We start from the raw sequence: 14,056 nt of genomic DNA, 5'->3' as shown, positions 1-14,056 counted from the left end.
GTGCAATTTAAAAACTCTGCTTAATGCGGAATTAAGTGTGTTTTCTGTCTTTCCAAATTACTGCCTATATGTCAAATATCACAATAAACTTTCTCTTAAGTTAGCAATTCGAAACACACTCAACATATGCCAGTAGTCGCTATTTACAGTGGCTTTAACATGGCCCCCTAGTGCCTAATTTGTGAATATATTTTTTATTGTATGGCAAAAAAAACAAGTGAGAAATCTTATTTTATGCAATATTTAAATAAAACAATCCGCTTTTAATGTAAACATTGTACATATACCTCATAATTGTATGGATATATATGGGTGAGTATATTTATGTATCCTTATGAAAATAAGTGCATTTATATGCATATCTAGTACCCAGAGTTTTATGTATATATATTGAATTATCTTAAAGCCTCACAGTGAAAAATAAAAAGAGATAGTGCTGGATGATTACATTCCAGTTGTAATGAAGTTAATTGTCAAATGATGTCTACCTTGTAACAATGCAAACATGCCATGTATTCTCTAGAGCTCTGATTAGCTAGCTGGTAAACATTAACAGCAGACATGTGGATTATTAAAGCAATAACCCTGGCCAGCGGTGACTCTGCCGGGAGATGAAGGTAACTCATCCAGAGACTGATTTGAGCGTGTGTAATGAGGTCCAGTGACGCTAAGGTACTCATTGGACAGTGCCTTTAAGTGTTTAGCCCGACAGATTAAAAAAATGACCTCCTTATAGGTACCAGCAGCATAAACTTTATATAATCAATAAACTTGACCTATTCATGAATATCAAATATAAGCCAGGACTCTCTGAATGGGAGATATGGCGGAATAGTGATATTCATCATGGACTGTTTAGCTTATTATTGCAGGCTTATTCTGAACTGCCTTATTTCAGATCCTAATGGGATCTTTTACCTTATTGTAATATTAGGTAGTCAGAGCGTTCGTGTATCCAGAGAGGTCAAAATGCTTAGAAAAGCAATGTGTGACAATGCTTTTCTGTGACAATGACATTGCCTTTTAATCAAACAAACCAGAATCACAGCATAGTTTTGGGGTCCAGATGGCTCCTCACCCCACCCCACGCACCCCACTGAGGGCTGGAACTGTGCATTCACTGTGCTGGGTCTTTCACTGAGGGTGAGGCCTGAGGTCTCCTTCCTAGGAAGGCCCTGCTCCTACCACTCCATCTTCTCTCTTCCAGCTCCTGGACACCCATGCTTTCCCCATATGAATGGCTTTGTTGTTGCCTTGGTGAGTTTTCCTTCTTTGTCCACAAATTGACACATATTGTCAGAATGTCCACATATTGTCTGGTCTTTGGTTCTAACTCTGGCAATTGACGTTATTGTTGTTGTTATTGTTGTTGTTTGAGAAAGGTTCTCACTCTGTTGCCTAGGCTGGAGGGCAGTGGTACTATCACCGATACTGTAGCATCGGCCCCCTGGGGTTAAGCGACCCTCCCACCACAGCCTCCCAGGTAGCTGCGACTACAGGCGTGTGCCGTGATGCCTGGCTAACTTTTTGTATTTTTAGTAGGGACGGGGTTTCGCCATGTTGTAAAGGCTGGTCTTGAACTCCCGAGCTCAAGTGATCCACCTGCCTCAGCCTCCCAAAGTGCTGGGATTACATGGCTTTCATCACCTTGCCATCCTGCTCACAGACCTAAAATCAGTCTCCAGGGTCTATGAGATCAAATCTCAGTTCAGATCCCCAAAAATCGTGCCTAACCCACTTAACTATGTCACTCATTCAAGAAGGCCCTTGACCAAAGTCAGAGGTGGCTCCTCATTGTCTTGATAACATGGCCTCCTGGTCCGAGGAGCTCTGCTCATCACTTCCGCCACCTGGAACACTCTGCTCGCTCTTCATTCACTGAGTGTCTTCCAGGAGCCAAATGCTGCCTGCCCCTCAACTTCCCCCGCTGTAAGGCATTCCGAGTAACCTTGGTCCATGTTCACCTTTGTCCTTCCTGACCTCACACAGCACTTCTTGTTTCCTACACTTGGTATTTCATTATCTTCTGAGCTCTACTGGGCATGTGTGCAACCTGGTTGCTGGTTCATTTGTAGTAAGGACCATGCTGTAGACCTCTTTGATCTTCCCCACCCTGTAGTTTTTGGCACACGGTAGAAGGTAAGCAGGTCTCCCTTGGATGAATGGCACTGAATTCATTTTGAGCTTAGAAGAGTGGTGCCTTCCGACGGGGTGCAGCATCGCGTCCAGTGAGCCAGAGAGTGTCTCCATGGCAACCTGAAATTCTCCACATCATTATCTGTTCTATACTCTAGTATATAAGTTAGGTCATTTTTTTTTTCTTGCCCTGTTTTGTCACTAACACATCGCTACTTCAAATGCATTTCGTTTTCATTAAAGGATTATCTTGGTAATAAGCTATGGCTTCTTAGTTTCCACCAGCCTTCTAAGTTACCCTTATGGATGGCAGGGGCTCATAATTCCTAATATAAGCTCCTTAATCACTATTGTTTTCATCTGCAGCATAGTAGCATATTTTAAAATCCTGATATGGAGGCTGAGTCACAGACTCTCACAATAGCGCATGTGGGTAAGTAACACACCTAATTTTCTGACTGTATCAGAGCAGCTATAATCAGAGCAGTAACCTGAGATGCTAATAGCATAGGTACCATCTGGAGGCCACTTACGAACACATTTGTTAGAACTCTCATCTTTGCATAGAATGGAGGGCTCACTGTAATGAGTCACTGAAGATTGCCTGATGATTGGCCCATTTTCTCCTTTTGGGTGATTTCTAGTGCCGTACTTCCAGAGCAGATCATTATAAAGCCAGTGGGACCAGTGGGATGTCACCCAGTGTCCAGCCTTGCCACCAACGCACGCTTTCACAAAGGCATCCCTTCTGACAGCAATACACAAATCAGTAGGAAAAGTAAAACTGCTGTCACCATTGTGACCGTTATAGAATAGAATACAGCAAAGGTACTAAAATGAGATCTTATCTCAGTGTTCAAACAGATTTTCCATCTAATCTTCTATTTTTTTTTTAACTTGGAAAACCTAGAGTTTTTGTCTTCCATTTGTGTAATAAAATTCCTCCCATTGTTTTCCACGGTGATGGTATTTTATGATGATAGATGAACAAACCTAATCAAAGTTTAATTAAACACCATAAATGTAACTAACTGTGAATCTCGGGCTCTTCAGAAACGGGGCGTGAGTGATCTGAAAGCCAGAGCTTAGCCGCATGCGTCTTCATTATGAGAGCTCTCTCCAACAAAAGCATTCTGAGCACTTGATCCAAATAGAAATGTTTTCTTTTCTTCTCTTCCCCCTCCTGCCACCCCAACCTAGAAACACACGGCCTTGGTTCTCAGCAACATCAGGGTTTGAGCTACCCCCATATTTCTTCTGGCACAGGAATATTAAAGCAACCTTGCTTTTTGTTCTCCTTTGTGACTGGGATAGAGTTGAATGGTCTCCCACGGAGAGCCTGGCAGGCTCCTTTCTGTAATTCCTACCTCTGTGAAATGCCGCCCTCGGTAGAACCAGCCTGTTTTGTGAAAACTGGCAGGGATGAGAGCTCAATGTGTTTGAACAACAAGTTCCTCGGCGCGGCAGAAATTGGATGATTTTCTTCGGGAAGTTGAAATCCAAATCAGACGAATAGGCAACTGCATACCAAATGAATTCATCATCTGCTATCCGATATGTCAGCTTGTCATCTGACAAGCCCCAGAGGTGTTAATATGTCCCAAGCTTTGCGGAGAATGCATAAGAAGTTAAGTAATTATTTTTAATACACAGAGTCAGTGATGACTACGGATGAGGGGACTTCAGAGTCCGCCGCTCCAGGATGCTGGCACCGGCTTTCCAGGCCCTTCCCCACAGACGCAGGTAGATTGCATCTGGGTAGCAAGGATTCAAAACAGCTTTTATTTCCACAACTTTGATGTTGGCTGGGGCCCCAGAGTCCCTGGAACCTGGCTTCTCCCAGGCACAAGCGGTCATTCACTGTGTCTTCCAGGCCACAGGCTCCTGCAGGCGACTGCTTCCCTCTCAGCTGGGCACAGGAGGCAGGGTCTGCTCTGCGGGATGCTCAGGTTAAGTGGGGCAGGTTTGGGTCATTGAATCCAAAGTAACTTTGTGTTGAAATGGGAAATTATCAATCTGATGATTGTTTTTCTCTGAGTGACATTTAAAATAATCTTACAAAACCCTAAAAATGATCGGACGGCTGAGATTTCAATCCAGGAGATCTGAATGTCCTTGTCCTCCCGCACCCCGCCTTGGCAAATCCTACTCTCCATTTCTTTCTCTCTGTCTCACTCATGCTTACTCTCACGCTCTGTTTTGGTTCGAACAAAAGAAGCACCTGGCCTTGAGACAGGGATTTCATAATGGGAGAAATTCTAAATGAAGACCAATAAAGGCTTAATGATTAATCAGGAAAACAAAAAGGTAGGGTCCTGCTTTGAAAGGACTAGGAGAGGAGACCCTCAGGAGAACATGCCCACTGCAAGCCCTGGGTTGGGGGGCGGTGGGAGCACCTTCCCTGCTGTAATTTCGCCTACTCAAGGATCTCAACTGGTGTCCTTTGACTAAATCATGCTGCTAGGGATCCAACCTTTTACAATATGGGAGTCTTCCCCTCCTCTATAAAATTAAAATCCTTTTAGCTTTGAGACTGCTGTGCTAAGTACATTACAAATGTCAAGTCCCTCTTCCTTCCTCGTGGCCACATTTCACACGCCATGACCTTCAGTGCCTGGCGTCTATAGTCAGTCTTTCCTCACTGTCAGGAGGTTCAGGTAGCCGGGCTCCTGTTATGGGCACCATGGGGACAGAAGGGACGTTCGGTGGTTTGGCTGAATGTGCTGATTGTGACTGACTTTTCCATGTGACATACAGGCAGCAGCCAGCACTTCCTCCGGGGAGCGGCAGGCGGCCCTGGCACCTGGGGTTCTCTGGCTTCCTAGCACAGCAGAACGGCGGCAGGATGGAGGAGGTGGTTTTCCAGCCAAGCATCTCATCACCACATAGCTCCGTTCAGGACTTCTGTACCGAGGCCTTCGTGACACAGGTGTTCGCTCTCCATTGTCCCCAGCCGAGAATTCCCCTGTCACTAATTATGATACCAAGTGACTTACAGCTCATGGCTTTGCACTAGTAAGATCAGTTCCTAGGCCTCAAGTTGAATCAAGTGCTACCTATTCATTGACATACATTCTTACAGATCTGTTTTTTAAACAAATGTTTGGTAATCATACGAGTGTCACCTTAATACTGCAGCTGTCAAGCAGTGAATGTTGTGTTACTTGCTAAATGTCAGGGGAGGAGGTGAGGTCGCACTGCCGCCAATATGAGCCCACAACGTACAAAGGACAGGTTGACCTGGATCACATTTTTAAAATAAATGTTATTCTGCTCAGTTCTGTCTGTATCCCAAAGGAACTAACTGGTGCCTGTTTACAGGCATTCCAGGAATCACAGGCGCACGCTACCATATCTGGCTAATTTTTGGTAAGTAACATAGGAAAAGGGGCTTGGAAGCCCATGAATTTACATTTACCTGCATGTAGATTCCTTACAGTCATAGAAAAAATTGCAGGCACTCTTTCCTGGGAATGTCATTTATAATTCAGCTGGGTTCATTCAACACTTGCTATTGAGAGCCTACTGGCTTCAGCTGTTGTCTGAATCCCATGTTTATTCAACCATTAACACGTATTTATAATACAAAGGGATGAGTTTACTTTTTTTAAAAAGCTGCATGATGCGGCTTTAAAAATTAAATGACAGTGTGGCATCTGTTACTTTTTGGATCACTGAAACTGGATTTTCATCAACTTGAAATCACTCCAGTGCTAATTATCTAGTCCTTTCTTTTCTTCCATTGGTGGCCTCTCTTTGGTCATTTCACTGCTTGTTTTTAAAAAGGGCTAAAGTTCACTCTTCACCCTGGGTGAAGAGAAGTCAAGGAAAGTGATGGGGCTGAGGTCCTCCTCTGTCACTGAGGGTGCTGGTGGGGAAGCTGGCACAGAATGGAGGTGGGCAGGGAGGAGGTAGAGAATTAAATTTAAGTAATCCTAGGAAACCTTCCTGGAGAGGTCACCATGTGCCTCTCTCTCCCCTGAAGAACTGAGAATTAATTAATCATTATACTTCAACTCTTGTGCCTGTACTTGGCACTTAGTAAGTACTCCATATGTACCAAATGGAACCTGGGAGACGTTCCTGTAATTGGTAAATTTGTTACCAATTTTAGGTAACATCTTAGCCCAGTGATCTCTTGAAGGTTGCTTATTTTTACTGCTTAAAGGAAGAGACGATGCCTATTTTTGCTTTTTTTCTTTTTGATATGAAGTTACACTCTTGTGGCCCACACTGGAGCGCAATGGCGCGATCTCAGCTCACTGCAACTTCCACTTCCTGGGTTCAAGTGATTCTCCTGCCTCAGCTTCCCGAGTAGCTGGGATTACAGGCACATGCTATCACGCCTGGCTAATTTTTCTTTTTTGTGTTTTTAGTAAAGATGGGACCAGCCTATGTTGGCCAGGCTGGTCTCAAACTCCTGACCTCAAGTGATCCACCCCGCTCGGTCCCGCAAAGTGCTAGGATTACAGGCATGAGCCACTGTGCCCGGCCTATTTTTGCTTTTCAAGCTTGAAGAATCTTTCCACAACTTTCTTAGTTCGACGGTTGAGTGGCTGTTTGAGTTGCATATTTATTTTACTGTTATGGATTTCAAATCAGTCGGGACACATGGCAATTGGAATGCGACATCTATCTCTCCATATGATGGATATGAAACAGTGCTTTTTTATTCTATTATATCTATATCCATAAAAGGAGAAACAGTTTCATTGTGGCTGTCAGCCAGGCAAATTATACGTATTGCTAATGGGAAGAACAAATGATAACAGCCTCTTTGTTGACACTGGTAGTGACAAAATTATATTAGTTTCAGCCATAGCAGATTGAGAGACATTTCCTCTTATAAAAAGTCCAAGGGCTGCCAGCCATGGTGGCTCCTGCCTATAATCCCAGCACTTTGGGAGGCTGGGGTGGGAGGGCTGCTTGAGGCCAGGAGTTTGAGACCAGCCTGGGCAACACAGTGAGACACTTTTTTTTTTTTTTTTTTTTTTGAGACGGAGTCTCGCTCTGTCACCCAGGCTGGAGTGCAGTGGCCGGATCTCAGCTCACTGCAAGCTCTGCCTCCCGGTTCACGCCATTCTCCTGCCTCAGCCTCCCGAGTAGCTGAGACTACAGGCGCCCGCCACCACACCTGGCTAATTTTTTTTTCTTTTCTTTTTTTTTTTTTGAGACAGAGTCTCGCTCTGTCTCCCAGGCTGGAGGGCAGTGGCGCGATCTCTGCTCACTGCAAGCTCCACCTCCTGATTTCATGCCATTCTCCTGCTTCAGCCTCCCGAGTAGCTGGGACTATAGGCGCCCGCCACGTTGCCCGGCTAGTTTTTTGTATTTTTTTTTTTAGTAGAGACGGGGTTTCAACGTGTTAGCCAAGATGGTCTCGATCTCCTGACCTCATGATCCGCTCGTCTCGGCCTCCCAAAGTGCTGGGATTACAGGCTTGAGCCACCGCACCCGGCCTTTTTTTTTTTTTGAGACAGAGTCTCGCTGTTGCCCAGGCTGGAGTGTGGTAGCAAGATCTCAGTTTACTGCAACCTCTGCCGCCCAGGTTCAAGCAATTATCTGCCTCAGCCTCCGGAGTAGCTGGGCTTACAGGCACCCACCACCACGCCCAGCTAATTTTTGTATTTTTAGTAGAGACGGGATTTCACCATCGTGGTCAGGTTGGTCTTGAACTCCTGACCTTGTGATTCACCCGCCCCAGTCTCCCAAAGTGCTGAGATTACAGGTATGAGCCACCGTGCCCAGCCATGAGACACTTTTTCTACAAAAAAAAAAAAAAAACTAACTGGGGGTGGTAGCATGCATCTGTGGACCCGGCTACTCAGGAGGCTGAGGCAGGAAGATAGCGTGAGCCCAGGACTTTGAGGCTGCACTGAGCCATGCTCATACCACTGCACTCTAGCCTGGGTGACAGGGCAAGCCTGTCTCAAAAAAAAAAAAAAAAAAAAAAAAGTCCCAAGTACCTGTAGATCAAAGTGCAATCATTTAGTCGTTGCTGTTTCTGACCTAGCTTTCTGGTTCATACACTGGAAAATTCCTTGCATTTTAATATGACATATGTATTTGTATTTTGTGTGTATATACCATGCTCTCAAAACCATCCACTGTAAGTATGCGGTGGTGTGAGTACCTCAGGGTCTAATGCTCCTTCTGTTTGATCATGTTGTTGGGTTATGACTTCCAAATGCAGATTTCTACATTATCCTTATACACAATTCTAATCTCTTCTTTTTACAAATGGCTGAAGTTCACATGAACAATTTATGTCCTGAACCTTAATTATAAATGTAGTTTGCCACCTGACTGTACTCCCACTCCATGCCCTCCCTGGGGATTAATCACCCACCTACCTCCCTGGCTGCTTGGCAAAGGCGATGTAGACAGTGAGAGGAAGGGGGCGGTGAGGGCCAGGAGTGTGGGTGGGACGCAGCTGCCACCACAGGAAGAGAGGAAACACACATGCCTTCCTGGGCTGCCCTCAAGCTTTCCCAAACCCAGTTGCCTTGGAATGTGTTCATTTAACAAAATAAACAACGAATGTGGACTTGGCTTTCAACCCCAAAACTCTGTACCCTCATTAGCTTACGGGAGTCCATGCAGTACTTGAAGACTACAACTTAGTATTTTAAATTTCCCAAGGAAGCGTACAGAGGTGAATAGATCATGCCAAGACTTCGGGTGGCAGTTATGGATGGAGGAGCGGGGCGGACGACGAGGCTGGAGTAGCCACCCCTGCATGGTGCTTTCTCTGCTCCACGTGATACACCTTAGGAGATGTCATTTAATGGATCCTAGGAGGGCCCCGTGGAGGGAGCCGTGGAATTTGTCATTGGGACTCTCGGACATGTAGAACCATTTTATTTTCCAACATCCAGTGGGGTTAGTGGTTTGCAGTCTGTCTCCTCAGCTAGACTAGAAGCCCTTAGAGGGCAGGAGAGCCTACTTCTGCAGCTGCTCCACCCTGGGGCCGAATTTTTCCTGCCTCACCCAGCCATGTATTTGACGTCCGTAGGACCACTAAACCTGAAAAGAGGATTCACACTGAGTATCTTCTGCCTTCCAGGCTTGTCCTTAACACATACATTTTCCCTAAGAGCCGAAATAATTTTCAGCATCATTTGATCATTTCTCATTTGTCATTTTCAGCCTCTCGAGAGCATTCCAGGATGTTATTTTTATTCATCTTCTCCTCTTGTTTTTCCTCCTTTTAAAATGATGCCGGGAATGGAAGTTATACTTGGGTGAGACTGAAAGTGCTAGAATTGGGTGAAGGATGATGGCATTTTTTTTCCTATAGAAGAATCATTTATACTATTATAAAGAATATAGCAGTTGGAGGAAAAAAGCTTTCAGGAGTAAATCACTATTATTCATTGCCTATTATAATTTACAACAACAACAATGCTTCTCTTTCTAGTAGCATAAAACCGCCAACAACCCACAGTACAAGTGCTTAGAAGCGTAAGACTCATTAATGCTATTCGCCTTTGTTTTCTATGTCCAACCCCGTTAGCACTGATTATTCTGTCTACCCAAAAACCCCACCACGACTCAGGCATGCACTCAAAATTAAGGCTCCAATTCCCTTCAAGAGGGACATTTAAATGACCAGGGGAAAAAAAGGCCACACTGTTGCTGAAGGTGGCCACACCAAGGTGTCCACGCCCCTTCCACCTGAGCAGCTTCTATTCTGTCTTACCCCTCACCATATTAAAAAAAGTCTGAACTTACATATCATCGAAGATGAGTTTCTGCCTCTTGCAGTCCCTGTGGCCGTTGGAGCCTGGAGACCACGGCTCCGTCTGCGGTCGTGACTTGTGGAGGGGAATGTTTTCAGAATTGTTGTGAGCTGCTTTCTAAACAAGAAACAACACATGTCTTTGAGAAATTGGCCACCTGGTGAAGCGAGCAGCCCATCACATACATATATACATACATACATAGAATATCTTTGGCTCTACAGAACATCTTTGTGTGCTGTATTAGAATGGATGGTGATTGTGTCTCAATAAAGAAACACCTGCCTTCTAGGTATTTGCCGAGGGCTTCTACCTGCGTTCTCAACCGTCATTCTCATGACACTATCCAAAGGGAAGTCATGACGCCCACTCTCACAGATCCAGAAACAGGCTTGGTGAGCTTCAGCAACTTGTCCACACTCAGTGACTGTGGTGGAGGCCAGGGGTTAGGGTTTAGACGCCTACTGTTCCCAGTCCGCTAGACCGGAGGCTGGCCAGTTCAGTTTTCATCAATCACCATCCTCCAGGGGGCTGGTGAAAACACAGATTGCCAGGCTCCGCACTGAGAGTCTGGGATTCAGCAGGGCTGGGGTGGGGACCTAGAATTTGCCCTTCCATCTGGTTCCCAGTGATGCGGATGCTGCAATCACCCATGATCCTGGAACCACGCTTTCAGAACCATTCACCTTCACTGCCTCTTGCAAAAGATAAGTCACTCAGCTCACAGTCTGTGAAGTCACTGTCTGTGAAGACCAGAAGGAGTCAACGGGAATCACTAGGAATTATTAAAAAATAAATTCTAGGCCAGGTGCAGTGGCTCTCACCTGTAATCCCAGCACTTTGGGAGGCCAAGGCAGGTGGATCACCTGAGGTCAGGAGTTCAAGACCAGCCTGGCCAACATGGCAAATCCCCGTCTCTACTAAAAATACAAAATTTAGCCGGGCGTGGTGGCGGGCACCTGTAATCCCAGCTACTCGGGAGGCTGAGGCAGGAGAATCACTTGAACCCAGGAGGTGGAGGTTGCAGTGAGCTGAGACTGCACCATTGCACTCCAGCCTGGGCGACAAGAACAAAAGTCCATCTCATATATATATACACACACACACACACATATACACACACACACATATATATACACACACACATATATACACACACATATATATACACACACACATATACACACACACACATATATACACACACACACATATATAAACACATATATACACACACATATACACACATATATACACACACACACATACACACACATATATACACACACATACACACACACATATATATACACACACATATACACATATATACACACACACATATACACACACACACACATATATATGGAACACATTAGTCTGTGGAAAAGTTTTAAAAATCACATTACTCAGGATAGAAACATTTACATGGCACCTACTGTGTGCTAAACACATGGATCATAAAACCACATCTGAGGTTAGGAAATGCAAATGGTTTCTCTGAAGTAATTAAAATTGAGTGTATACAAATGCTGCTTTAAATATGGACTGCTTTTACGTGTAACACTGTACAGGTTAGAGTCTACTGTTATAGAAGACCAGGAAACTCAGATGTCAACATTTAAAAATTGTTCTTAAACTCCTCCAGTGGCCTCTGCTTGCTATTGGTAAAAGGAGCGATCCCAGTCAAGTGGCCCCTCAGCCATTCTTCGCCTGTGGCCTCTGTGCCCCAGACTCATGGGCTGGTGTCCGGTTCTTTCTCGGGACCTTTGCACTGGCTGCTTCCTCTGCCTATAATGCTCTGTGCCCCTTACTATATGCCTACTTGCCTTTTACAGATCTCGCATCAGGGGTCAGCCATCTATGGACAGGGAGTCAAACCTGGCTCTTCTTGTAAATAAAGTTTTATTAGAAATGAATCCTGCCTATGCATTTATCTATCGTCCGTTTTCCTGCTACAATGGCAGAGTTGGGTAGTCAGGATGGAGACCGTGCAGCCCATAAACCCTTAGGTTATTTATCTGATTTTTTACAGCAGCAGTTCTCAACAGGGGGCAAACTGATAATGCCTGGAGACATTTTTAGTTGTCACCACTGCCAGTGGGTGCTCATAGGATCTACTGGGTGGAAGCCAGGGACACTGCCAAATATCCTGCGTTGCAGAGGACAGCCTCACCACAAGTAATTGGTCAGTCCAAAACGTCAAAACCTGCTTCGCAGAAAAAGTTTGCCACTCTTAGGACTAATTCAAGCCTCTTTGTTCTAAGAGCTCCTAGTTTTTTGTGAGTTCCCTTTTTGGCACTGAAACCGCTGGTGCTGAGTCATGGATGTGTGCTATCCCCTGTATGAGGCTCTCTCCCAGCTAACTGTAAGCTTCATTCAGGCACAAATGGAATCTGCTGGATTGTGACTGCATCTCTGGTGCCCAGCACGTAGTAAGTACTTACCAAATAAGCACCTGTTTGGTGAAGAATAACTAAATAAGATCTATAATTGGTTTACAGTTCTCTGTATATCATAGTTGCTCATGACTTAAGGATCTACAGGCAAATAAAAAAAACTTGAGTTGGTGTCTTTTTGTTCCACGTTTTTCTTTTTTTTTTTTTTTTTGAGACAGAGTCTTGCTCTGTCACCCAGGCTAGAGTGCAGTGGCCGGATCTCAGCTCACTGCAAGCTCCGCCTCCCGGGTTCATGCCATTCTCCTGCCTCAGCCTCCTGAGTAGTCGGGACTACAGGCGCCCGCCACCTCGCCCGGCTAGTTTTTTTGTATTTTTTTAGTAGAGACAGGGTTTCACCGTGTGTTAGCCAGGATGGTCTTGATCTCCTGACCTCGTGATCTGCCCGTCTCGGCTTCCCAAAGTGCTGGGATTACAGGCTTGAGCCACCGCGCCCGGCCCCATGTTTTTCTAATATAGGTCTTCCCCAATTCTTTCAGTCTAGAATTAAAGACCACTGCTCCCAAGTGAGGGTGCACAAAAGAAGGTTAATTTCCTGAGGATGCTGTAAGATTGAGGCTCTTGAGGGAACTTTCAGCAACTTTTAACGATCTTTAACTCATGGGATAAAGTGTTACACACTGCTTCCTCCCTCATCCTTCTTTGCAGAGTCCTGTTCTTTTTTTTTTTTTGAGATGGAGTCTCGCTCCGTCACCCAGGCTGGAGTGCAGTGGTGCGATCTTGGCTCATTGCAACCTCCACCTCCCAGGTTCAAGTGATTCTCCTGCCTCAGCCTCCTGAGTAGCTGGGATTACAGGTGTGTGCCACCACGCCTGGCCACCCAGCTGGTTTTGATAGGCACAGTGACTACCATGGGAGAGGGTTTGGAAGTAACTAATGTTCTCGAGAGGATGAGGGGTCCAGGGCCACTGGCTGTCAGAGGCTGGCATGGAGGCGAAGAGGAACTAACATACAGTGTTAGTTGCATAGGTGTCCCTAGGTGTTGGAGTTTTTTTGTTTTTTTCCATTGAGACAGAGTCTCGCTCTGTCACCCGGGCTGGAGTGCAGTGGTGGGATCTCAGCTCACTGCATCCTCTGCCTTCCAGATTCAAGCAATTCTCCTGCCTCAGCCTCCTGAGTAGCTGGGACTACAGATGCCTGCCACCATGCCTGGCTAATTTTTGTATTTTTAGTAGAGACAGGGTTTCACCATGTTGGCCAGGCTGGTCTTGAACTTCTGACCTCAAGTGATTCGCCCGCCTCAGCCTCTCAAAGTGCTGGGATGACAGGCGTGAGCCATCATGCCCAGTGGGGATCTTTTCATAATATTGTCTCTTTTAAAATATTGCAGGTAAAGAAACAGGAGCAGAGAGATTAAGTAACTGGCCCAAGATCACACTGTAGCTAAGAGGTGAGGTCAGACTGTGAACCCAAGTCCCCTGCTCTTCCCCTGGGGCGTGCTGGAATCACCCTTGAGATCACTGGAAAAGGGGTAGCGGGGGAGTTCCCCCACTGTGGCTGCAACACTGGCCAGTGAGGGCCAAGTGCGGGCCCTGTAGCTTTCAGTGTGGGGTTTTCAATCCCAGATTTAACTCTACCCTGGGCTCAGACATTTTTCCCAATAGAAAAGTTGGTTGGTTCAAACTCCTAATTTACTTTGTCCCGGGATGGTATTACTTTGAGGTCTTGTCTTTTCAGACAGAAAAATAAAATCCTGCCTAAGCAACAGAGGCTTAGAATTCTCCC

At 45.5% G+C, this 14,056-nt stretch overlaps 1 protein-coding gene across 7 annotated transcripts in view; it reads right to left on the bottom strand.

The window, feature by feature from the left end:
• LOC105490094 (ALF transcription elongation factor 3) overlaps nucleotides 1–14,056 on the bottom strand; it is a 620,895-nt gene that overhangs the window by 25,789 nt on the left and 581,050 nt on the right. For all 7 annotated transcript variants that reach the window (XM_071077266.1, XM_071077269.1, XM_071077264.1 and 4 more), the window contains one exon: nucleotides 9,868–9,992. In XM_071077266.1, coding sequence (XP_070933367.1) covers nucleotides 9,868–9,992 — 125 coding nt within the window. The remainder of the gene's footprint in view (nucleotides 1–9,867; nucleotides 9,993–14,056) is intronic.

Source organism: Macaca nemestrina, chromosome 13, assembly GCF_043159975.1.
Source record: "Macaca nemestrina isolate mMacNem1 chromosome 13, mMacNem.hap1, whole genome shotgun sequence".
Taxonomy (NCBI): Eukaryota; Metazoa; Chordata; class Mammalia; order Primates; family Cercopithecidae; genus Macaca; species Macaca nemestrina.
Note: the sequence above shows the minus strand (reverse complement) of the source record. Positions and strands in the feature narration are given on the sequence as shown.